The sequence below is a fragment of the Manacus vitellinus genome, unplaced genomic scaffold, assembly GCF_001715985.3.
Source record: "Manacus vitellinus isolate BGI_N305 unplaced genomic scaffold, ASM171598v3 scaffold_46_pilon, whole genome shotgun sequence".
Classification (NCBI taxonomy): Eukaryota; Metazoa; Chordata; class Aves; order Passeriformes; family Pipridae; genus Manacus; species Manacus vitellinus.
In genome coordinates, this window is record NW_021940578.1 from 4,759,505 (window position 1) to 4,786,223 (window position 26,719).

Genomic DNA, 26,719 nt, shown 5'->3' on the forward strand with positions numbered 1-26,719 from the left:
GGGGCATTTTTCATTCAGGACGTTGCTTTGCACCTGGATAAACTTGTTTCCTTCTCAGTGTGGCCTCTGTTGCTTCAGAGATGTCTGAAGTGGGTGTCAGCCAGCAGTGCCTCCCTTAAATGCAGTACAGAGAGAGGCAACTCCTTTGCTTTATGCACAGGAGATGCCACATTCCCTTATTTTTTGGTGCTGTTTTGTTCAGCTGTTTGTTCTGCCTGCTGTGTGATAATGCTCTGGAGATGAGGCTTGTAAAACTGAGATATTAAGGTGGGGGGAAAAGGAAAAAGAAAATAAAAATCTTGGAAGTTGTGGTGTTTTCTGTATCTGTGATCTCATGGCTTTTCCTGCACGTTCCCCAATGAACCCTGAAAAAACTTCCAGCACGTGAGAGGAGGTGGGACATGATGGAAATAAATAGATGGTTCATCTGGGCTGCTGAGCAGTTGGTTGGAGTGAGTGGAGGTTTGTCCAAATGGAATGATTAGCCAGGGAAGTCTGGGATGACACACGGGTGCTTTGATGTGCTTAAATTGCCACAGTTCCCAGATAAGCTGGATTGAATCAAACTGCATCCAAACTGCATCCATGTGTGTTATAAAACTCTGAGATTTTGGAGTTTTTCTGTAGAAATATAAAAAAAAAAATCATGGAAACCCATTCATAGGATAATGGTGGGTTTTGTATCTTCTGTGGTTTGAATATAATTTATTTAAATGTGTATAAAAAGGGACACAGTGACTGTCCCTAGAGATTTGTTTGGCTTAAACTCTGAGCCTTGGAGTTTTTCTGTAGAAATGTAAAAAAAAAATTCATGGAAAGCCATTCATAGGATAATGGTGTTTTCTGTACCTTCTGTGGTTTGAATATCATTTATTTCTATGTCTATAAAAAGGCACACAATGACTGTCCTTAGGTACTTGTTTGGCTTTGGGAGCAGCATCTTTGTTGTTTAGCAGGCTTTGTGTGAGTTTTCTGATTTCTAAGGTCATTATCATTAATCAGGCACTTGGTTCCCATCCCTGCAGTAATTCTATTCCAAAGGCACTGCTTTTGTTGTAGCTATTGCCAAGCCTGTTTTTAATACAACAGCCCTTATGTTACAGCAACCTCGGAGGGTCCAGTTGTCAAAAGCAAACAAAAATAATTACTGTGTCTCTGTCATGTCAAATGTAACTGGAGAAAGCCCAGGCCTTCCCTGAGGTAAATCTAATTTACTTGGCTGTGTTTCATCTGGGATTGGTTGCCTTGGTTTTCTTCACAATTAGAAGAGAAAATATGTTAGTGCTGGGTTTTTAATGGCAAACTGACCACACCAGATCTGATTAGTTCCCTCTCTTATTTTGATCTGGTTCATAGGCTGTGACCTGGTCGTTGTTATTAACTCAATCCAGAGTGGGCTTTCAATGACTTTCTTTTTGGTTTGTTTTTTTTTTTTTTCCCAGTAAAATGTCTATTCAAATCAAAGTTAATTTTTATGCAGTTAATTCCCTTATTTATCATCATAAATAGTTTCTATTCTTAGACCGCGCTCGGCATAAATTACACGTTAATGCAAATGAAATGGTGATTCTTTCAAAAAGCTTAGGCTGTGTTTCAGTTTTATCCTGTTTTTGTGTTCTTTCTTGGAGGTACAGAAGTTAATTCCCGTTATTTTTAAACTCTTGTCTCTTTAAAGATTGCGTTTACATCGAGAGCCGCCGGCCCAACACCCCCTATTTCATCTGCAGCATTCAAGACTTCAAACTGGTAAGGAAACATTTTCACATCTCCTTTTTCCCCTGCCCTGCTCACCAGTGAGGTGCTGATATTTCTTAGCCTGTGTCTCTTCCTGCAGCTCCTCCTGAGTAAATCTTTCCCTTCTGGAACAGGAGCTGTTCTGCTCTTAGGACAGTGACCTGCCTTTGCTTTAGGCTCAGTTTAACTGTGCAGCTCAAACTCTGCTCTGTGCCAGTTTTAGCTTAGCAGAAATATTAACTCAGTTTAACTGTGCAGCTCAAACTCTGCTCTGTGCCAGTTTTAGCTTAGCAGAAATATTAACTCTGAGCTGAGTGTTCTGGAGAAACTGTGGCTCAGTAAGTTAAATTTTTTTCCTGGGAAGTTAAGTTTGGCTGTGCCTCTTTCCTCTGGCTTCCTGTAGCTGAGCTGTGAGACTGGGAATTCTTCATCTCAGCTGCTCCTGGACTCACTGGGAGACCAGACCCAGTGACCAGTTCGATTGGGAAAAAATACAAAATAACATCCAAGAACACTTTAGCACTTTATTCTTTAAACCTGCAAAGTCAAGGACCTGCATGAGAACAGATCAGAGTTGTGGTTTGCCCCTTTGTGTCTGAATTTGCACATTTAAAAGGTTCAGTGTGTTCCTTTTCACCTGCTGGAGCTGCACAGAAAAGCACCCAGTGCAGGGCAGGAGCTGCTGCTTGGTCACAGCCCAGGGCTGGGGTTGGACTTGGCAGAGCTTTGCAAGCAGGATCTTTGAAAAGGGAACTGTTCCTGCTCCTCCTTGTGCTGCTTGTTGGGGCTTTATTCAAGTTCTGAATAAATAATAAACTGTCCTTCTTACCAGTGCATTGTCTGCAGACACAGATCACCCAGGATCTGCTGCTCTGAGCTGTATCTTCCTTTCTTCCAAGCTTTTCCAAGTTTATTCTGTGAGACCACAGTGAAGGAGAACTTTGCTCAGTGGTGATGTCCGTGGCAGTGGTTTGGTTTGTTCTCTCTTCCCTCCCCCTTTATTTCTGGATTTGTTGGATTTGTTGGATTCTGGAGCTGTTGGATTTGTAGTTCTCAGGTTCTGCCAGTGGGAGAACTTGTCCCACTCCTGCACATCAGATGCTTTAGTGTCTCCCTGGAATTCCAGGGGGAGAGTTGCCATTCTGGGCAATGAGTTCCTGCTGAGTTGCATTAATTGTTCAGGGTATTAACAACAAAAGCTGAAGCTTCTCTTGTCAGCACTGGGCTTGTCCCACAAGTTGAAGCTGTTTGCAGAACTGTGGGAAGTGCAGTGCACTGTGTTGCAGTACCTTTACATTTTTGTGGAGTGGTTTCAACTTGACGTGAGGTTTGCTGGCAGTTTTGAATATTTGACATGGAAATAGTGTCCCTGTTTTATATTTATTTTTGCTTGCTCAGAGTTCTTTAATTTCTCTGTTAGATTTTTTTTTCTCCTCTTACTGCCATAATGCATAAAAATGACAAAACCAAAAAACTCTTGATGCTGATAAAAGCAGCAAAAAATGAATCTCCAGTGTGTGTGTGTGACCCTTGATTTTACTGTTGGGGGAAAAGGAAAGATGTACAGTGCAAAGGACACTTGATTTCTCTTCCAGTGTGAGATACCAACAGGAAAACAGTCTTGTTTTGCCTTCAGCTAAATATGTCAAGTGAAGCAGAGAAGTTAAAGTCAACAGCTTTGAAATGTCGCCTGCTAATTAAATACATTATTGTGCTGGTTGTCAGAAAATGAAAGTTTTTGGCTGAGTGTTTGAGCTTGAGCCTGTGCTTCCTGTGGTTCTGGGTGCTGTTCAGGTGCACCAGTTGAGGGTGATGTTTTAGAACCAAAAGATGTAAAAAATTTAAAAATAAAAAGAACAGTCAGTGAAAAATGGCACAGCCTGATGCACTTGTGTGCTGTCCTGCAGGGTAAAAGGTCCTGAGGATGATTTTGGGGATGAGACTGGAGTACCATTCAGCTCCATTCTTGAAGTACACTGAGGTTTAACTTGCTTTTCACAGGAGTATCTTAAATAATAATAATTAGATGTGATTTTATTCCAGAACTAAAAACTGGTTCTGCGAAGTTTTTTGGTGTCTTCCAGCTGAGTGTTCCAGAGTCCTCATAGCCTGGTGCAGTCACACAGCTCCAGAAGCAGATGGTGCAAACAATTGCAGAGCAGTTGTGTTTCAGTGTTTCAACCCTGTGCCTTGGAGAAAGCAGGAACTGTTCTTCTCTGCCTGCTCTTGGCAGTTGCAGCAGTTCTGGCAGGTGCAGTGGTGTCTTTGGATGCATTAGTTTATCCCTCTGTCACGAGTTTCTCTTGACATTAAGATGAATCAGTTCTATTAAAAATGATATTAGAGGAGTAGCTCTTTGCCTTTCCTGGAGAACAATTCCACTTCACCAACGGCCCTAAAATCCTCGTGAGGAAACTTCACTGACTCCTAATCTCTCTTTAAACTGTCTCTCTTGCCATCCTGTGTTCTGCCTGTGTTGCAGAGCTTGGCTTTTCCCCCTGAGTTGTATTAATTATTGTTTTAGGACAGGTATTAGTTGTTGGTTTAGGACAGGTATTGTTGGTTTAGGACAGGTATTGTTGGTTTAGGACAGGTATTGTTGGTTTAGGACAGGTATTGTTGGTTTAGGACAGGGCAGCAGGAGCAGCAGATGTGGTTCCTGAGCACTGAGAGCAGCTGAAGGAGCACAACCAGCTTTCTGGGTCTGTCTCTTTGGGTCCAAAAAACAATTGATGCTTTCAGGTTGGCTGTGTGAGAAGCTGTGAAATTATCTGATCAATCCACCTGAACTGTGTTGGGAGCTGTCCTGGATAACATTCACCTCCTCTGTCTGTACTGTTCCTGTGGTCCCACATTCCTTCAGGCTTTCAGGGATTCATGGAAGTGGAGTTGAGGAAAACCTGATTGCTGTGTTGTGTCTTAGGGAAGCTGTCAGCACAAAGGGCACTTGAACTGTCAAGTCCTTTCTGCTCTGCTGTTGCTTCAGAACTTCCATAACTGAGCTTTCTCTGCAGGGTTAACAACAGCTCCAAAATCACCTCCAAGGACGTGTTGGGAGTCTCAGGTGTTTTCTGGGAACACCAGCAGTGAGAGAACTGTTCTGCCCTGGGAATTAGGAAAAACCTCTTGGAAAAAGCACAGTTTTCCCAGCTGAGGGAGCCTCCCAGAACTCTGCTGTCCTGGGGGCAGTGACCTGGTTGGGTGACCCATTGGTGTGGAAGGGAAACAGCAGGAACTGGTGGGAAAGAACTGAAAGAAGGTCGTGGAGAGTGATTCCTGTGAATCCTGTCTTGCTGAGACAAGGATCATTTTTTTCCCAGCTGCCTCCAGAGACAGGTTGCTTAAATAAAAACGACACAGCACTAGAGCAGGCACCAAAGGAAAAAGGATGAGTGGGGCTTGGAGTGAACATCAGTTTTCTTGGCACTGGAGGGTTGTGCTGTCCTGCCCTGGGCAGGGTGGGGTTGCTGCACCTCTGTGTTTCTTCTCACTGGAGAAAAAGGGGATGCTCTGCTGTCCAGGCTGGATCACTGGGGGTCCCTGTTCTTCTCCAGAGCCTCAGGTGTTCCCTCAGGGGAAGGGATGTGTCAAAGGTGTAAAAATACAGAATAATAGTTCAGTAGCTCTCATGCTGTTGTGAGCTGTGATGGTTTATGCAGAACTCTGATAAGTGTGTTCTTGGGAAATCCTCTGGTTTATTTTTGCCCTCAAATACTGAAATGTTTGTGAATGTTGACCCTTGGAAGCAGAACTTCTTTTTCTTCCCCTTATGGAAAACGTTGGGGTGGCAGGTCACGTGAAAAGGTGTAATGTGCCATAAATGCCTTTTCTTTGTTTGCTTCACTTCCCAGTTTTTGAATTATTGATACATTTTAAAAGTGAAATTGCCATGACCTGTCAGAAGAGTATGAGATGGTTGTCTGTATGTAAAAAAAAAACCCAACAACCAGGAAGTTCCTAGATTATTCCTTCCCTGCTGATTGGGGTTTGTGCTGTCTGTGTCCCAGAACATTTTATTAATCTCTCTTTAGTGCTAATTCATTTTCTCTGGATTAATACTATCCTCTTTCAGGATTCAAGGCCAGATTATTCTTAAGGACTTTGATTAGGAACAAACTGTGGTGAAGCAATGTTTAAATCTGTGCTGGCTTTATTGCCTTCCACGTTTTTGTTGGTTCTCAGTTCCTTCTCTCATTGCTGGCACTCAATATTTGCTCTGTGTTGTAGGATGTGCTCTCCCTCCTCCCTGGGGCAGCTGAAGGGGTGGTTGGGTTCAGGTGTAAATCTGGATTATGCAAGGTCATGAGTAGCTTTAGAGCAACTTTTCTACCCTTGTTTTTCCCTCAGGAAGCACTTCTTTCCCTAATTTCAGCCTGTGTTATCAGGTTTACAATGTCAGTCACTTTAAAAATATTGTTTTCAAAAACAAGAAACAGTAAAATATAACTGGAAAGTTGGAACATGTGGATAAAGGCTGGAAGAGGGCACAGCAATGTGCCTTTAATACTTCCTTGACATTGCTGAGCAAATGTAAGAATGAGGAAAATGGTGTTCCATGGAGGAGCAGAGCTGGGATCATTAACATGTGGTTCAGGGTTTGCTTACTGTGGAGTTTTCTGTTCCAGAACAATCTCCCAGCGTCGGGATTTAAATTACACGGGCGAGTCAATAAAATGAAAGCAGTTAATGCTTCGCTGCATTAAAAAAACATCACTTTCTCTGATTGTTGGTTGGGTTGTTTTTTTTTCTGTGAGAAAATGTTCAGCTTGTTTACATCAGGAGTTGTCTCCTGGCTGTCAATCTGCTGCTTTTCCCCTTCCTTCTTCAATAAAACCAGTGCATTTTTAACAATGCAGTTGTTCCCACCTGTCAGAAATGCAAATTTTCCTAGTCACCAGGAAGTTAGGGAAGCATACTTTTTTGTTCGTTGTCATTTGGCACGAGTCAAAACATCTTAAAAAAAAAATAAATAAAAAATCTCCAGGCTTCCTGAAGTATTCCTTAAATACTCTTTGGTGCTACAAATCCCCTGATCAAAGCACAGCCGGCAGAGGAGCGATGACTGAGTCATGTTTGGGTTGGCACTGGAGAGGGAGTGAACAGGGGTGAATTGTCTGCAGACCTCCAGCTCTGAACTGCAATAATCCTGAAATAACTAACAGGGAATCCAATGCTGCTTCACTCCCCCCCACCCTCAGTGCTAATTTTTCCAGGATTGATCCTATCTCCCCTCATTCCTTCAGAGCAGAGCCTGGCTCTGGTTATTTATCCTGTTATTGTGGGCTCTGAATTGCAGTTCTGAGCTCTTGCTCAGAATAAATCAAACCTGGCCAAAATGGCTTTGATCTCCAGAGTTTCTGGCAGAAGGAAATGGATCTGGAATTTCTGGAGGAAATAGCAAAGGATCTGCTCAGCCAGTCGTGTTTTATCACTCACACCCCAGCACTTTGTGCTGCCTCATTCCATCTCCCAAAAAGAAAACAAGCCCTTTTTTTATCCCCCTTTTTTAAATTGAAGAATGCCATGTTTTGAAGCTGGAAGGTTTCACTGCATTTCTTTTTGGATCAAGCCACTTGAAGAAACAGATTTTTATTCCCTTCACTCTGAGGATGTTGTTTCATAGCTATAAGGTGGGGTTTTTTTTATTAAACAGTAGTATTTAATGGTTTTCCTTTGTAGTTGAAGCCTTGACAGATCCTTTGCATTACAATCAGTGTGTTATAAACACTGAAGTTTCCCTTTATCTCTTTGTTAATGGTTAACAAGTCCTAAAACTCAGTCCATTCTCTTTATCTTAATTAAAATGTTGATTGTGGTTACTTCCAGATGATGAAAATACACGATTAAAACTGAGCTTGGCTGACTTGGATGAGGAAAAACCCAATTAACATGCAGCAATTCAGTTCAAATGTGTGCCCAGTGGTCACTGGGGTGGTTCTGATGCTCCTTTGCTTTGGACCTGGAAGGGAAGGGCAGCCTGGGAAGCAGGAGGCAGGGGATCAGCCAGGCTGCAGGACTGGGATACTGGGGGTATGGAAGGAAAAGCAACTCAGATAATTTGTCATTTGTGCTCAGTGGCCCCACCAGAGAGGCACAGGGAGGTGTTTGAGGGATTCTTCAGGATATATTTAATTTAACATGGAAACCTGTGAACCTGCTGGTGCAGACAGGGATCTGTCACCAGCCAAACACTGCCTTGGTGAAGTGCTGGTAATGATAATATTCCAATAAAACTCTTCTCCTCACCTTAAATAGCCAGCTGCTGGCTTAAATATATGATGCAACAGCAGTAATTGCATTTCAGATAGGAATATATTAATTATGTAGTGCATCTAAACCCCTGCGTATCCAGCTTTGATTACACGTCTCCATTTAAATATCAAAAGTGGTGCAGAGCCAGGGCTGCTGGAAATGGGTTTATCTGTATGCAGAGATCATAAAGTAAAATAAGATGACTGAATATTAGTGTTTGGGGAAAAAGAAACAAAGCACAAGTGTGGAACTTGGCCTAAGCCTGAACTTCCAGCCCAAGGAGGGAGGAATGGGAGGTTTGGAAACATCACAGTGTGAGTGTGAAGTGCTGATTAATTGACTGAAACCAGGGCACTTCCAGCTTAATTTCTAAGCTGAAAGGGGAAAACAAACCCATCCAAAATGAAAGGGAACGGGGAACAACTCATCCTGGAAGTTTGTATGTGTTTTCTCTGGGATAACAAGGAGAGGTGAAGGGAGAAGCAAAGAAAACAGGAACAATAAAACCACTGCCAGCTCTGGTAACAACAGGATGACTCTGACCATGGGATGAGCTAATTTATACAAATAAACCAGGTCCTGCAAGTCCACCCTCTAATCCTGACGTTTCAACCTTTCTTGGGATGAATTTCCAACTTGGATAAATGAAGTCCAAACTGCCTTTTTGAAGGTTTTCCTGTTTTCCAGAGAGACCCAGAGCCCGACCAGTAGATGGATTTCAGCAGCCACACTTCTGCTTTCTCATATTCTGCTTTAATTTGATGCCACATTTAAAATGCTAATGGCCACACTTTTTTTTTGAATCTGAGCATCAGAGAGGAACTTTTGAAGGCAGGAAAACGCTGGATTTGCCTGCACAAAAGCAAACATCATTCATTGTGATGCCTTTGCCCTGTGTTTATTTGACTGGAGCATCTCGGCTGTGGAGCTTTCTCCTTGAAGCCTGATTTGAATGGAGTACACAGCTGGATTGCCCCAGGGCCTTGTAACAATTTATAGTCTGGATGGAAAGGCAGAAGTGCATAAAAAGACAGTTGTGAAACGCAGCCAGTGCCCTGTAATAGAAAATCTGTGTACGGTGACCTTGTCTGGGTGGGCCTGGGGGATCATTTCACTCTGATTGTAAAATGGCAAGGATTGCATCTCACCTGGAATGAAGGAGAGGAGGGGAAAAAAAATCAAAAGAAATTTGTTTTTCTAAATTATGCAGTATCTGCTTCCTGTCCTTTGCATTCCCCCTGCATCAGGCCTTGCATTTCAGCAAACATGTTAAATTTACATCTGTTATTCTCCTCGCTCTTACAGGAGCTGCTGGTTTTGAATGCAAATATCTGGGTGAGGTTTCTGTAGCCACAAGCATTTATGTATTTAAAAGCCTCATTCTGTTTGCAGATGAATTGATGTTCTGTTCCTGAACTGCAGCTGAATTAATTTGTGGCAAATTTTTCCTGGCCAGTTCCGAGGCAGGCAGCGTGACCTTTCCTTTTTGGGGTGGAAAAAATGCTGATTAATATAGATTTTTTTTTTTTTGCTTCTCCAGATTCATTTCTCCTTCTACAGTCAAGAAAAGGCAGAAAGTTGTTTTGTTTGTTTTTTTTTTTTTTCTCCTCCAAATCTTTGCTAAACCTTTTCAAGGGCTTGGAGCGACCTGGTCTAGTGGAAGGTGGCACAGGATGGCCTTTAAGGTCCCTTCCAAGCCAAACCATTCTGTGATTCCATGATTCTGGAAGTGCTCAGCCCTGCCTCAGCACAGCTCATTTTGCTGTTCAAGGGATGGAACAGACTGGCTAATAAGAGCCAGACGAATGAGACGTTTGAAGGAGCCCTGAATTATTTAAAATCAAAAATTTAGCCTGCAAATGAGATTGGCTTTTATGTCTAATGTGGAGCAGATTGAAAGGCTGCTGTGATTACAGTGGGGCACGTGTGGGGTGGGAGATTAGTATGGAAGTGTGGGTCCAGGGGCTTTGAAGGAAGTGGCAGGGAATGATGAAGAATCAGAGGTGACAGTTTAAGGATTGCATGGCAGGAGCTGCACAGTGATTAAATTCACTGATGCTGTCACTGAGCCGTGAGGCTGCAGATAACATTCTCTCCCAGTGCTGAAAACAAGAATCAATACAAACTCCTTGACAGGGGCTAAATTATTAAATAGAGCCTTCCTTACAATGTTTCATTATCTGGGATTTACCTCAGCTGGTGATTTGTCAGCGGCGCAGAGAGATTTGCTGGGCATTTTGTATGAAAATCATTCCCCATGCACATGAATCCAGTTTGATAATTCCCTTCCTTTTTTCCCCTGCTCCTCTGGATGCTTCCTTTGCTTTCCATTGATGCCACTTGGAATCCTCACACGGATATTAAGCTGTGGCTCACAGTGAGGTTTGGCCCTGTCACATACGTGTAAAAACGAATTATTTTTGGTCTAAGGGACTGTTCTTTAAGGGCTGAGTTGATTTGCTGCTCTCAGGGTGTTAAATTAGCAGGGCATTTGCCACGGCTCTCAGGTGAGTTGAGCACTGAAGGAAGAGGCACGAGGCTGCTCCCTGGATTTATGGGGACTGGAGTTGCACTGGACTCGCTTGAAAAACAGAGCAACGTTCTCTTTATTTGGTGGTATATCTTGTGGAGGCAGGAGCAGAAACCATCCCTTCTGAGGCAGCTAAACCAGCATATTTTGCATTCCCAAGGTGCTCAGGGCTGTGTGGAGACACTGCATTCAGAGCTGGCTGATGCTGGCAAAGATCTGCGATTCCATCAGTGTCATTATCTTGTCAATTGAAGAATGTTCAGCATTTTTGTGACTTGTTTGGGTTCATGTTTGGGTTTTTTTGAGTGGCTTTGACAGTGTAATGTACCAGTGCACCTCACTTAATGTCTGCAGAGCTGCAATGTTATGTCACAAGTTCCATCCTTGTCTTTTGGGAAAGGGAGAGAGAGTGTTCATGTTTGGAGGGTTAAAAGAGATGGGAGCATTGTCCAGAAGGAGGATTAAACAGCTGGAAGTTAAGACTATATGGTATGTTTTTGAGGGCTCAAAGCCAGCTCTTCCTCCATTTCCTTCCATATGGCCTGGATGTTTGCAGTTGGAATCCAGACCTTAGAACTTTGGGCTACAAAGAAATACAAACAAACCCCCCACAAACAAACAAAAATACAAACAAACAAAAAACACCCCACAGAATAATCCACTGGGTTTTTGTTTGGGGGGTTTTGGTGCTCTGTTTCCCCTCTTCCCCCCTTTTTCTTCCCCCCTTTTTCTTCCCCCCTTTTTCTTCCCCCCTTTTTCTTCCCCCCTTTTTCTTCCCCCCTTTTTCCTTCCCCCTTTTTCCTTCCCCTCTTTTTCTTCCCCTCTTTTCTTCCCCCCTTTTCTTCCCTCTTCTTCTTTCCCCCTTCTTTCCCCCTTCTTTCCCTTTTTTTCTTTCCTGATGTGATTCCCCTCTTTGTTTTTGCCCCACTTGGCAATTCAGAGGCCCAAGCAATCAGAATTTTCATCTCTGGCTTGTTGCCACGTGAAAATTGAAGGCCTGTCTGGAGGCTGTTGAGGATTCACCCCCAGGAAAAGACTCTGGAGCTCCTTCCCTGTCTCTGGAGCATCCCTGGTGTCCAAGGCTGTGGCAGACAGACCCTTAATCCAAGCTGACCATCCCTGTCAGCTCATCTCACGTCACAAAACTGCTCCCATTCACTGCAAAGCTGGTTTATTTTGAGGGCCAAACTTCTGTCTAAAAAGGCAAAGGGAGTTTTTTAAGAAGTGCAGCGGGACAGAAACAGGGCTGGCTGTGAAGTCCCACTCTGGCTCTGCAGAACTGCCAGGGTGTTGTTTTCCCTGGGTTTAGCAGGAGGAAAGCAGGAAGCACAACTGGGAGCTGAGGGGGAAGGCAGATGTTGAGCAAACAGGGAAAAACAAGAATATACCAGTTGTGGAGTGTAACCCCAAGTGCTTTTCCCATGCTGGGTTAGCAGGAGGGATGTGTGGCTTATAAAGCTGTAGATAAGAACACCTTTATTAGCAGTGGATTGATTGCAGATACAGGAACCACAGGGTTCAGTAACACCCCCTGTATATTTGACTTGCCCATATTTACTCTTCCCTTCAGCCCTTTGTCACAGCAGCAGAATCTTCACCACCTTTTACTTTTTTTTTTTTCCATTTTTTTCTGTCTTGTTTCCTTCTCCTTTACCCGAAGTAAACCTGTTTACTGCACCTGCTGCTGAGATAATTGACTGCTAAATAAATCATTACACGCCAGCTTGAAAATACGGAGGGGAGGGGGAAAAAAAAATTGTTATTTCTGGCTTTTAGAAGAAAAAGTATCAAATTGTACATTAGCTGCGGTTTTATGTAGCAAGGGAAAATGGAGTTAGAATAAATTTAGCCATGTCCTCTAGTGTTGAATCGTGAGGGCATCTGTCATGTTTAATAATGCTCCTGACCTTTAGGATTATTGAAGTTGAAATTTTCTCTCTGGTCATTTGGGGGTACTTGAGCACTGTCAGATTTCTCGTGTCTCTGCTGAGCCTCCAAAGACACCCTCGTAATGCTTCGTAAGCTGGCAAAGATAATTCATTAAAGAAATTTGTTTTCCCGCTCTCAAAATGGTTTCCTGAAGGAATGTGAAATGTCACCGTGGTCACTGGATTTTAGTGTGTGTGTCCCATCCCTCAGCAGTGCTGCAGCCTCACTGCTGGCCTTGGAATCGCTCCACCAGGTAATGCTGATGCTCCTGGGAATATAAAATGCTCAGTGCAGCACCTGGAGGTGCAGGACACAGCAAACATCCCCCAAAATGAGCCCTGAGCTGAAGGGGGAGCTGGTTTTGGGGTTATTCCAGCTGTGAACTGTCACAATAACCACGGTGGAGGACAACTGAGATGCAGAAGCATCTTCGCTGAGCTTGTGAGTCCTGGCAGGGACTAAAACCTGGGCAGAAAAGAGTGATACATAACATGGAAACCAGGCACTTCTGGTTGTTCCAGCTGCACTGGAGGAAGGGCAGTTGAGCTGTAGCGTGGTACCCTCTGGAAAACATTCCTGAGACTCCCTGCCTGAAGTGTGTGGGGTGAGATCTCTACAACAGAAGGTGGGAGGTGGCAGCTGCCTGCAGTGTTGGCAGCCTTGGTACAGAAACATCTCCACCTGCATCTCTGTGGGCATGTGAGCGTAGTCAGAAATCTCTGTTCCTCCTTTCCTGCCCCATGTGCAGTTGGCTGGACTCTCTCTTCCCATTTTTCCTGGTTTCCTTAAGGTTTCAGGACCTGGGGCCATGCCAGGCTGTTGGCACACCCCTGTGTTAGGGGGCAGCTGCCCGTGGTTCTTGCCCTTCTGGTGTGCTGCTGCTCCAGCAGGCAGGGACTGGCTGTCCAGAAGGATCAGCCAGTATTCCTCTTTACTACACCATCCCAGGATATCTGAGTTGGGAGGGACCCACAAGGATCCTCCAGTCCTGCACGGGACACCCCAACAATCCCACCCCGTTGGTGAAGTGACAGACATTGGGCAAGGGGTGGATGTTCTGCAATGAAAGTTTTCCTCATTATCCCTGTGGGTGTTTTTTCCCTGCACTGCCCCTGCTCTTGCTGTGTGAGTGTTGTGTAGAGCAGTTGTGTTCTGCAAGACAAGGGATTATTTGGCCTGTCCAGTAAATTTGAGGTTTGTGCCCCACAGCACGTCAGGAGGGGTTGATTTTTGTGTAGGTTAAAAAATGCTGGGAAGGGTGTGTGTTCTGCTGGGGAGAGGTGCAAAAAGGCTGGCATGTGGAAGGGAAAATAGTGTGGATGCTCTTTGAATAGCTTAGATGTGTTCTGAGCTTGAGTGGCAGGAAAGGCAACATCTCCCCTTTTGGGCAGCAGGGACTGATGGGGCCACTTAGGAAAATGCTTCAAGTCAGCTCCACCTTGTGACCGGCTAATAGAGCTTCAGAGCTCCTGCAAATGCTGTTTTCTTCCCTGCAGAAGGCAGGCAGGTCTGTTCAGAGAGCAGGGCTGGGGGTTGGCAGAGCCTCAGAGTCACCTCTGTGTGAAGGAGAGAACCTGTGCTGGTCCCTGGCTGGGACTCGGAGCGAGGAAAACGTCAGGATGTGATGGATGTGCATTTTTGACACTGTAGTCACTGAACACTGGTCCATGGAGAATTTGAACTTGTAATTTTGATTAAAGTGATTGATTTTAAATCAGCCTGAGTTCGTTTTGGGCCATTAGAGGGTATTTAAAAGGAAAATAACTTTAATTAAATTAGGAGCGTGCAAGCATCCTGCTCTGCTTTCTAAGCAGAACTTCTGGGGGGTTTTAAAATCTTATTCCCTTCAGTTGTTTGTTGGCACATTTTAAGGTTAAAAGCAATGCAGAATTATTAAAACCAACAAACTTGTTCTAAGCAAACCCTTAAACTTCATTTGAAGTTTTTCCTTTGAGAAAACACCCAGGTTATGTTGCTGTGTAAAGCAATTCCTGTCCATCCACCTGTCTGTGCTCCTCATCCACCTCCTGTCAGGAAAGGCTGCACAAAGTGCTTCCCTTTTATTTGTAAAACATCCTTTTTAGGCTACAAACATGCCTAAAACATTCAGTTTATAGAAAGAATCAAATAAGGAAGATAAAAGGCTCTCTGTGTTTCGCTGCTGTGAAATGGGAAGACATAATTTATGCTCTGGATCTCCCGTCGTTGTGATTAGTGACCTGAGGCTGTTGAACTTCCTCTTTATGGATTGGGAAAATGCTGTGACAGTTTTCAAGGGAATTGCTCTCTTTGAGTTTAAAGAGATGAAAATGGGTCTGCTAACAAGGACCAGCTTCAGTCTGTGCTTTCATATTCTTCACTTTTTTTTTTTTTTTTTTAAAAAAAAGAGAAAAAGGCAAAAAAAAGAGAAAAGGCAATTGGCTGCTTTGATATGTGTGAACCCCAGGACCCTGCCAGGCACAAGCTGCAGAATGTGGAATATCAGACAGTGCTGCAATGGATGGCAAGGGATCTGCAGGAAGGTGTTCCCTTGGATGCTTTTTGGAATGTCTGTTGCCAAAAAAGATTGGGAAATAATGCTTTCCAAAAAGGAAGCTGCTGTTTGCTGTTGGTGTCCCTATTCTGATGTGCTGTGATGGTTCACATACTGAAATCACAAAGCAATTCCTAAACCCGGGAATTCTTGATCATGATGATGATGATGATGATGGTCACCAGCAGGGACTGTGATTTAGTGTTTCCCTGCCTCAGCTGGGGCAGGTTTGTAAGGAAATACTTGGAAATTGTATCCTGATTTTTGCTGCCCTTCAGTGGGATTTCCTGCACCCTCAATTCATCCAATGTAAACTGCTGGAATTTTGAGGTAGTTTGGACCTTTTCAGCTAAAAACTTCACTCTCCAAAGTGCAAAATTCCCCCAAAGTGGTGAAATATCACCAGAACCCTTTATCTGGGGGTTCAGCTGTCGTGGTCTCTGCAGGGTTGGGTGTAACCTGTGCTGCAATCCCTGCTCTCCATCATCCTCCCCAGGCTTTGGGAAGGGCAGGTCCCTGGAACATGCTCCATCCCCCTGGAACATGCTCCATTCCCACATGTTGGCTGTTCCTGGTGCCAGAGAGGCCTGATGGATCCCTGTCCCTGGTGTTTAATATTGCTGCTGAATGTGGAGGGGTGATTCAACCCCTGGGCTGTTTGTTACTAAAGACATCGGGCCAGGAAAATAAACAGCTGGGAGCATATCTGGGGCATTCCTGCCTTTGAAAGGCATTAACTGCCTAGTAAATATTTAAATGTGAGCTAATATTGCATTATATTACAGATTAATTTATTGCTGCACTCATTGGAAAGCACTTGTAGGACAAGTGCTGTAGTTTGCAATAGTTCAAGCGTTGGGAAATGGGTTTGGATTTGTTAGTGTTGCTTGTGCCAGTGCATGAATATTTGATTTTATTTCACTTTGCTAAGGTACTGAACACTCAGTGAGCTCCAGGCCTTTGAGGTCAGGTTCCCAGAGAGATGTTACAGCCAGAACTGAAGACAATTGCACAGGCTTCTCAAATATGTGCTCCAACACTGCTTTAAACAGGCTTCTGCCTTTAACACGAGTGTCAAAGAGAGGGAGAGCTCCTGATTTTATTACATAATCTCTAACACTTTAATTTTTCCCAAAAGAGACTCCTCCTGCTCAGCAGTTTGAAGGACTGAGTTCATGGAGATGTTAAAAACAATCTCCTAACTCCTGCTGAGAAGCTGGCATTTGTTAAGAGGAAGCTAATCAGAATCATGAGCTCCCTCTAAACCAGTCTAACCAAGTTTTATACAAATTTCCTGAATAACTTTTAATAATTTTTTTTTTTTTTTGGTAAGGTACTCTGCCAGCTTCTGCATTTCTGGGTAATGGTTGCACACAGAATTCTCCTGTTTTCAATAAGTGTCTGGAAGAACTGGCTGTGATGATATGCTTGGTAGAAACCCTTGTGCCCAGAACAACAAGGGAAAGGCAAAAACCTTCATTAACATTACAGGAGGATTTCAGAGGCAGGAGCCTTTGAATTGGGCAAAAAAATGGGTTCCATCCAATGCCTCCAGTAATAAAGTAAATTAATTTGAGGTCTACATGAGGACTGAATGGTTTATGGAACTACTGGTTGGTCTCAAAGTTATTCTGCTGCTGGATCCCTGACTGAATTAACACCTTGACTTTTTAAAATGGGAGCTATTAGTGGCTTCATTTGTTAGAGCTGTAATGCTGTGACGATTATATTGCCCAAGACAAACGATTAGCCTTAGAAACTGTGTGTTAGCTTGGCTGGCTGTGTTCCCTTTCATTCCAGCCAGAGTGCAGATGGTGTCCGTGGTCTGCACTATATGTTTAAAAACTCTATTTCTGTGTTTCACGGCTCTTTTTCTCGTGGATCATCGTAGTTGTCTGGATGTTTATGCTTTCAGTGCCTGAGAAAAGAGGTCTTTTTCCTTTGTATCTCTCTCTCCCAACTTTTCCTTTGAGCATTTTTCTTTTCTAGCAGGTAAATGGATCCATTTTATTCCCAGTGTAGTTATTTCTGATTTTAGTGGTTTCAATATCTGGCTATTTCCAGATGAATGGAGCCCATCTTTCCAATCTCCGGGTTCAGATTAGATTGCAGCCTGTGGAGCCGGTGTGGGGGATGTTTATTTAGTACTGATTTCCATATAAATACAAAGAAAAAACACAAAGTCTGGTGCTTCTAATTCTAGCTGTGGACAATCTGTATCAGAAATGTGGGATAAGAGCCAGTTGTATCTTCTACAACTTGACATTATTTTTTTAAGATTCCTGCTTTGTTTTCTTGATTAGCCGCTGTGGTTGTTGCACACTAATTACTGGCAGTGTTTTTATGAAGGCTGTGTCATGCCCCTGTTTATCAGCCAGTGCCTGAACAGCCTCACATGAAGCACGTGTAGAAAGCTGTTTTTTTTTTTTCCTGCTTTAAAACATTGGCTTGTTCTATAACACACGTTTTGTGCAGGTTCTTAGAGGATGTAAACGTTGAAGTAACTGACCATTTCATAAGCAAATTACATCCTCCGAGGAGCTGCACAAGGAAACATTTACTTTCCAGGCATTTATTTTCCAAACACACTTTGTTTCCTGATGGGAACAGCATTGGCTTTTGTGGTGAAATGGCCAAGTCACAGGGTCTGGCTAATCAGTCTTTATTTATTTTTTTTCCTTTCCTTTTTATAATTTCAAACCCCAGCCTGTTTGAAGAGGTGCTTTAATTTTGCCTGTCCTAAAATTCCCCTGCCCATGAGGCGATATTTTAACAGCCCTGTGACTGTTCAAACTCTGGGCAGGGTTTGCAGAGCAAACTGTCTCCTGATTGTTTTATCCTCCAGCTCTTGGTATGTCTTTGTTCAAAGGTAAACCCCTTGGTGAGATGGTAAAGAAAATGTGGCCTCTTGATATTTAAAAGGTGAGAAATCTATTTAAACTGTATATGATGGCTTGGAACAGCCCCAGTGCCAGGTGCTGCTTGTGTTAATAGAAGTGATAAATACTGCAGCTGGTGGGGCTCAGCAATTAGATTGGAGCTGGATATACCATAAATGACATTTAATGGCAAATGCCAGGCATGGCCTGAATGGTGTCTTCATTTCAGTGTTGCACTTCTTCGGGATGATGCTAAAAAACCTTAATGGAATTTAATTACCAGAGCCTATGTTGGATGATTAGTTCAGTGCATTTGTGGTACCATTAGTTGGAGGTGACTGTTTGCTCATGGTGCCTGGTTTGCTGGACCCTGTGTGGGGTGAGCCCAGCAACAGGGATGCTGAGGAGGGTCCCTGTCCCTCCAAATTCCCTTCTGTGGGAAAGGCATGATGGATTTGGGAGAGGGAGCACACATGAACAGGCTGGGGTCAAAAATAGTGCTTGTTGCTTTTTCTTCCAGTGATTTGAGTTACAGCCTGTTCGTGGCTCCTCAGCCCTGTCTCTGTGAAGGGCTTTGTGATATTTGTAGGATCACAGCAGGGATGTGTCACCTCCACAGCTTCCCCTGTGCTTTGCCCCTGGCTGTAACACACACACAGAGGTGCAGCAGCTCAGGGGGTTGTGAAGGATCTTCACCAACAGCAGGAATCCCAGAAAACGTGGAGATGTGGTTTGCTCAGACAAAAATAGGATGGATCCCACTGGCTGTGCATCCACTGGCTGTGCATCCGTGCTCTGCTTCCCTCTTGGGAACCTGTGAAGGTAACACCAATTTTATCTCATCAGACACAGCCCCCTTTATCTGCTCCGGATGCAGGGCTGCAGACAGCTGGGGATTGTCCCCAGGAAGGGAGCAGTCAGCTGGGGAAAGCTTTTTGTGGCTCTCAGGGGGAGGAGGAAATGGGTGGACAGGCTGTCTCCCAGCCCTGCCAGGCTCCTTCCCGGTGCTCGTCCCCAGCAGTGACTTTGTGCCTCTGGGGTGACTTGGTGCCTCTGGGATGATTTTGTGCCTCTGGGGTGACTTTGTGCCTCTGGGATGATTTTGTGCCTCTGGGATGATTTTGTGCCTCTGGGATGATTTTGTGCCTCTGCTCCACGTCACCAACACCGGGAGCCACAGATGGGATCCCGGGAATGTCAAAGGGAAACGGAGCAGAAAGATCCCACAAAGGGATTAAATGAGCTAGCAGGCAATGACCCATAACCTTCATGGAAGATCTTATCATAGTTTTTTTTAAGCCAGTCGGGGTTTAAGCATAACTGCCTTTTTTTTTTTTTAACAAGGTGAAGTTATCTTTTGTCATTTAGGGTTGCACTGCAATTTTAAGGGTGTCTTTGTACTGGGGTGTATTTCACTCAAAAATCAAACCAGGTGACTTGCTAATTCTTTTGGCACAGCGAGCAGCTTTGTTTCTAGTAAAGCTGAAAAGTTTATGGAATCAATACTGCAGTTTGTTTTAAACACAGACATCTCTGTTGTCATTACCTGAAATGAGTGATGTTCTTTTTCTCCTTTAAAAACCTGGATGAGGCCGTGTTCAAGGGAAGATGCTTGAGTGACACTAAATAAAACTAAGAGCTGGGAGGTAACATCAGTGCCAGATTGGTTGAGTTTTGTAGAAACATGCTCATTTGGTTGAGCTTTGTCTTAGAAGTGCATCCAGTTGAAGCAAACGAAATTCAGTGCTAACTCCTGATGAGGCAGATTTTGCTGTTGAATTCCCCGAGGTTCAGGCAGCCTTTTAGTGCTGTTTATTGCAGTTTCTGAGGGATCTTTGCCCAGTTCTCAGCTGCCAGAATTATTCTTTGTCTGTCGTGCGTGCCCGTGGAGCTCTTGCCTCGCCCCACCAGAACATCTCGTGCTGGGGAAGGTGGCAGCGTGGCAAGTTTGGGTGGTGCAGTTCTGGGGATCTGAAGGCTGTGTTTTTAAGACAGTCTAGCAGCTCTAATGCCAAACCACCCACACTGGGAGACAACATATGGCAGCCACTCGGCATTAACATGCGGATGAGTCGCTCCTCACCCACGTGTTCAAGGGAAGATGCTTGAGTGACACTAAATAAAACTAAGAGCTGGGAGGTAACATCAGTGCCAGATTGGTTGAGTTTTGTAGAAACATGCTCATTTGGTTGAGCTTTGTCTTAGAAGTGCATCCAGTTGAAGCAAACGAAATTCAGTGCTAACTCCTGATGAGGCAGATTTTGCTGTTGAATTCCCCGAGGTTCAGGCAGCCTTTTAGTGCTGTTTATTGCAGTTTCTGAGGGATCTTTGCCCAGTTCTCAGCTGCCAGAATTATTCTTTGTCTGTCGTGCGTGCCCGTGGAGCTCTTGCCTCGCCCCACCAGAACATCTCGTGCTGGGGAAGGTGGCAGCGTGGCAAGTTTGGGTGGTGCAGTTCTGGGGATCTGAAGGCTGTGTTTTTAAGACAGTCTAGCAGCTCTAATGCCAAACCACCCACACTGGGAGACAACATATGGCAGCCACTCGGCATTAACATGCGGATGAGTCGCTCCTCACCCACCGCTCTGCTGGAGGCTCCAGCCTTGGGGGCTGGTTCCGAGGGTTTGGCTGCCTGGCCACATCCTGCCAGTGCCCAGAACAGCCTTGCACACGATGTGTCCTGATGAGAAACTAATTTTGGCCACGTTTTGCACTGTTTTAAAGGCGTGGGCAAACAGATTGTTGTTTTATCCATCCCTATGTGTGGGTAGGCTGAGGTTTGCAGGTATGTTGATGGGACTTTCCCCTCTTCTTCTGTAGGAAACAAGTCTACGAATAACCTGTCTGTGATGTTTGGGGGTGTTTGTCAACAGTGTTGCTTCCAATTCTGTAGAAACTGCAGCAGAGACCAAGAGCAAAGAATATTCTCACCAAAGCAGGGTGGCTCTGAGCAAAAGGCCTGTGTATCCTGGAGGTGTCCAAGTGCTTTGTGCACCTGCATCCCAGTGTGAAAGGTTGGGATTTAGGGCAAGGGGTGTGTGAGGTGTGTTTTACATCTCAGAGTTACTTGTACACGAGGCTGAATTAACTTGCAGCCCCGCCGAGGTGACTTCGTGAATTCCAAAACAAGTTTTATTTGTGAGTAAAAAGGACACAGGGAAAAAAACCCGTAAACAGTCACCAAATGTCAAGCGCGAGGCGTGGCGAGAAAAATCCGATATTGTTTTGTCAATAAACTACGCTCTCTCCTGCACAGATCACAGAAATGGGCCTTTACCCTGGCAACAGCAATATTTGATACCCCGGGCAGCTCGTTCCCAGCTCAGCTCCCACTCGAGCGAAGCCACTGATCGATTCTCCCCGAGCCCTCTCATTTCCTGCCTCCCCTCAATCAGCCCTGCTTTGTGCCCTGCCTTGTGCCCCAAATAAGCCACCCAGGCGTGTTCCTGTTCCAAAAGCTCTCGTGATGGAACAGTCATTAGATAACAGGTTTAGAGGGGGCAGCCTTTGTGTGGGTTCAGGGCGACAGGGACGGCCCTGCCCGGGCTCTTGTGAGGATTAATCTGCGTTGATGTGTCCTGATGAGAAACTAATTTTGACCACGATTTGCACTGTTTTAAAGGCGTGGGCAAACAGATTGTTGTTTTATCCATCGCTATGTGTGGGTAGGCTGAGGTTTGCAGGTATGTTGATGGGACTTTCCCCTCTTCTTCTGTAGGAAACAAGTCTACAAATAACCTGTCTGTGATGTTTGGGCGTGTTTGTCAACAGTGTTGCTTCCAATTCTGTAGAAACTGCAGCAGAGACCAAGAGCAAAGAATATTCTCACCAAAGCAGGGTGGCTCTGAGCAAAAGGCCTGTGTATCCTGGAGGTGTCCAAGTGCTTTGTGCACCTGCATCCCAGTGTGAAAGGTTGGGATTTAGGGCAAGGGGTGTGTGAGGCGTGTTTTACATCTCAGAGTTACTTGTACACGAGGCTGAATTAATTTGCAGCCCCGCCGAGGTGACTTCGTGAATTCCAAAATGAGTTTTATTTGTGAGTAAAAAGGACACAGGGAAAAAAACCCGTAAACAGTCACCAAATGTCAAGCGCGAGGCGTGGCGAGAAAAATCCGATATTGTTTTGTCAATAAACTACGCTCTCTCCTGCACAGATCACAGAAATGGGCCTTTACCCTGGCAACAGCAATATTTGATACCCCGGGCAGCTCGTTCCCAGCTCAGCTCCCACTCGAGCGAAGCCACTGATCGATTCTCCCCGAGCCCTCTCATTTCCTGCCTCCCCTCAATCAGCCCTGCTTTGTGCCCTGCCTTGTGCCCCAAATAAGCCACCCAGGCGTGTTCCTGTTCCAAAAGCTCTCGTGATGGAACAGTCATTAGATAACAGGTTTAGAGGGGGCAGCCTTTGTGTGGGTTCAGGGCGACAGGGACGGCCCTGCCCGGGCTCTTGTGAGGATTAATCTGCGTTGTTGCCACGTCCTTGCTTTCATTTCCCATTTTTTTTCCATTTCTTGCTGAAGGCTGACAATGCCTCTGTGTTTGCAAGGAGTAATTATGTGTTGCTACGCGGGCGGCTGAATTAAATAATCAAGCTGCAAAAATAACATTCATTTGGAGTAATAAACCTCTGCATTTCCAAGCTGGGTTTGCCTGGCTTACAAACAGCTGATCGGGTTTCCTAATTAATTAGCAAGCAGCCTACAAAAAGATATCCTGAGAATGTGAAATTACATGGGCTGTTGTGGAGGGGGAAGAGAAATAATCCTTGCTGGATCTCTTTAGCTCCTGATACCCGGATAGTTTCATTTGTCCCCCCCCCCGCTGCTTTTTTTTTTCCCTCCTCACTGCTTGAGTGGTCTCTATTTTTCTTTTTCTCTCCTCTGAATATTAGTAAATGTCAAAATTCTAAGTGTAAAAAATAGCTCTGCAGTTGGAGTAGAAATATTGGAAGCAATTGCACATGGCAGGGAAGGGCCAGGAAGGGATGGAGGAAATCAAATGTACCACTGGAGTCAGGCACGTCAGGGAGCATCATTGCAACTGTTTGTGTGGAGTGAAATCTTTATTTTAGGGGGGACAAACAATGCCCCAAAGGAGGAGGTTAATTTCTGTTGCTAAAAAAAAAACCCCAACCCTTGGCTTTGTGGGGCCAGAGCTGCTTTGCTGCTGTGCACAAGATGTTTATTTTTACGCTGGTAAAATATTTAACGTGTAAATTAAAATCCTGCAGAGAATTTGGTAGCTTAGAATGAATCCCATTATTATCATTTCTTCTCTGATGGAAAAATTTCGTAGTGAAAAACACGTTGGAAAGGGGGAGATGTTCTTTTCCTTGTTCCTGTTTTGCTGTTTGTGCCTCTGAAAGAGCTGCTATTCCCCCACTCCCTCGTGCCCATCTGTCATCCCCAGCGTTTGGGATATTGTTTCCAAGGCTAGTTGTGATTTAACATGGATCTAAATAGGGCAAGTAGTGAAGTACACTGATTAAATCCCTCTGGGAGAAGGTGCAGGACATCTGTGGTGGTTTGCACAGTGTGGTTACTCATAACCCTGGAAGGAGAGTGTTGGAACCTCGGCAGCTCCGAGCTGGGATGAGCAGGAGCTGTGTTGGGAGCCTGTCCTAAGGAAAACAGGCACCTTGGAATTATCACAGGGGCTGTGGAAATCACAACATTCCCTACTTTTAAAAGAGAAACCTGCAAGATTATTTTTTTTCCTCCCTCCGAGGCAGGGGCTCATTTTAAATCGAAGTTGACCAGATGCTTGTGAACTGGGGAGGCTTTAATCCAGTTACAGGTTCCATCTCATTCTTGTTCCATGCCCAAAACTGATTCATGTTGTTTCAAAGGAGCAAAACCCAAAATGTCAGCACGAACAAAACCCCCCAAGTGAGCACTTAGTGAGTGCTGCAGCAGAAGACAATATTTTCATTTAAGGGGAGAGTGTGGTTTTGTAGCACAGGGAATCGTTTGGAGCCGCCAGAAAGACACTTTGAAATTTAAAAGCACTTGCCACGGCTGAGTCTGAATTTGGCAGGTGACTGTCTGCGGCTTTTCAGATGTAAAGGTGTTAAAAAAAAAAAATTAAAAAAAAAAAAGTCACACTTCAGGAACTGGGGGACACTTCTTTTGTGTGCACATGGCTCTAAAATAAATAGTCTGCCACAGAAGTTGGCGCCTTGACACCTCTGAGTATAGTCTGCTTTATAAATGACATACATATTTAGAAAGTTGGCTGACAAAATAGCATGTCTAGGAATTTCTGTGCAGTGAAGGATGTAAATGTGAAAAGGAAGACTCTGACAGACGTTTTATATATTTTTAGGGAGATTGAAGCTTCAGGTTAAAACCCACAAAATCATCCGTATTGGAGAGGAAGTACAGAAAATGCTTCTCAGGGTGAAGCTTTTAAATTAATTGGACAAAACTGACCAAACCTGGTAAAAAGAGTGATTTAGGAAGGAGATCACACCTCCCCCTTAAAACAAACAGAAAAACAAAACAAAAAAACCCCCTAAACCCCACAACCCAACCAACCCACATCCCAACCCCAACCCCTGCCAGCAGAGCACAAATAGCAGTTTATTAGTACAGTGGCATATTTTTGGTTGCAACCTTATCCAGAGACCTTTCTGTAAAAAAAACTGATTAAAAAAGTTACACATCCCATTGTAAATGATATTTTTGTCCCTGCTTTCTTTACTTGTGGAGGCTCCAAGTTATTCCATGGGCAGCATCCCACGATTCCATGACCAAGAGCCAGTCAGCACCGTGGAGCCACGAGTCTGAGAATCTTTAAAGACTGGCCATCTTCATCCATCTTCTCATTTCTAATTCCCTTCAGATGACTTATTTAATAGAACTCAGTGTTCAGAAGTTCAGGGTTGAAGTGGGTGTAGAGTCTGTGTTCATCCCACACCATTTGGCCTGGTTGTGTTTTGGTTTTATCCCCTGTTCTGGTGCAAATTCTAACTTCATGTTTTTTCTCCAGAGTTTTAAAAGATGCATTTTTGAACTGTGGTTCTCTGTGTTAGGAACCCCCTGTAATTCCTTTTGCTTTGTCCTGCCCTGTGCCAGCGTTTCCCCCCTGCAGGCTCAGCCTGAGCCATCAGTCCCTCTCCTGTTTGGCAGCACAGGGCCATTCATCACTTCCCTAAAAACTCCTTCGATCCAGCCCCGCCTCCCGAAATCCAATCTCCCGGCTGAGACTCTGATTGCAGGGGAGGAAATGTTGTTGTTCTCCTTCGTGTGCCGGAGAAACCTCAAAACCCCTGGAATGAAGCACAGGGAGGGGAACAACTGAGGCATTCCGAGGGGTTCCCACTCGGAGTGGGAAGTGAAATATCTTCCCATCAAATTCCAACGCTTCAGCTGGCAGAAAGCTCCAACCTTGTGTGTAGATGTTATCCTTTTTTTTTTTTAAACTGTGGGATTTTTGAGTGATGAGGTGATAAAATGCTGCCAAACACAGTAAATGCTTTGCCTGCCTCCTTTGTGTGTTCATGTGTGAATATTCCTGATGAGCTCCTGGGTAATCCCCTGCTAGCCCATTTCTTTAGTGCATATTGGGCAGCATTGGCAGTGAAGCTTCCAGGGGATGTGGCAAAAAACTTCTCTTTGCTTTGGCTGAATGGCAAAAAAGGGTATTTTGGGGGGAGGGCAGAGGGTGAGGTGGTCCCTTATGGCAGCAAGTGGGAAAACCTCACTTCCAGGCACTGATTTCTTCTCTCCAGAGTATCTGAACCCTTTGGAAGTGCTGACCTTGGCCTCATCCCTGCTCTGCTAAAAGCCCTGTGCTGTTCTAGGGTAGAATTAGAAACAGAGAGAGGGAAGTGGGGTGATGGCATCACCACCTCCTTTAGAGCCTTGGCCTAATTCACAGAAAAGCTGTGACCTCCCAGCTCCCTGTGATGCCAAGGAAGCAGTGAAAACATTTCAGTGTTGATCCCTTTTTGTTGGAATATCATCCCAGTGTGTGCAGATGTAAAGGATGTATCTTTACACAGAATTTGTACACCCTCAGAATTCCTTCTGCAAAACTGTCCCCTCTTAGCAGAGTTGCAGCCTTTCATTCATCATTTGCTACCTTTGTCCTCTACTTTTTTTCCAAAATATAATAATTTACTCTCTTTTCTTGGATCTCTCCATTGGCTGCTCGTTGTTGTTCAGACTTGGGATGGTTTGGTTTGTAGGTAACTCTTTGTAAGTGCCTTCCATTCCTGATTTCTAGTCCTCCTCCTCCCCCTGATATCATTTGCTATTCAAAACCACCTCCACCACCAAGTCCCAGAGTGGATTTTTCAGTCCACCTTCCTGGTTCCCCATACAGATGCACTTGTGCCTCCTTCCCACTGCTCCTTGGAGGGTTGTATTATTTGAGAGCCCCCTGACTTCAGTGGCACAAACCCAGCAAATCAAAGCATTAAGCTGTTATTGCTTGTTGTAAACTGCCCTCATATAAAAGGGAGTGGGATTTTGTGCCACAGAGGGATGGTTTGTGTGTTCAGCACGAGAGTGGGGGCTTTCTCCTCCCACCTAAGGAATGCAGAGAGAATTCCCAGAGAACTGCTTGGGCTGTTGGGATGTTTCCCATCATTTCAAGCAGTCCCTGTTAGCACTTGGTGAGAGGGTAACAGATTATTTCCTTGTACTTATTTTGTCTCCAGGATTCAGGGAGGCTGCTCACAAAAGCTGTGCTGCAGGAGAACAGACGAGTCTGCAACCCCAATTTTGGAACAGCAGGCGCCAGAAATCAGAGCTGCCTCTCACTCCTTGTCCTTTTGATGTTTTCATGCATTAGACAAGCTCGTTGGCTTTGATTGCAAACGTGTTATTTAAAAAAAAAAAAAACCAACCCAACAGAG

At 44.5% G+C, this 26,719-nt stretch overlaps 1 protein-coding gene across 1 annotated transcript in view; it reads left to right on the forward strand.

Annotated features, from left to right (window-relative positions):
- Positions 1-26,719, forward strand: part of RERE (arginine-glutamic acid dipeptide repeats) — a 166,793-nt gene that overhangs the window by 39,210 nt on the left and 100,864 nt on the right. The window contains exon 3 of the mRNA XM_029962400.1: positions 1,676-1,746. Coding sequence (XP_029818260.1) covers positions 1,676-1,746 — 71 coding nt within the window. The remainder of the gene's footprint in view (positions 1-1,675; positions 1,747-26,719) is intronic.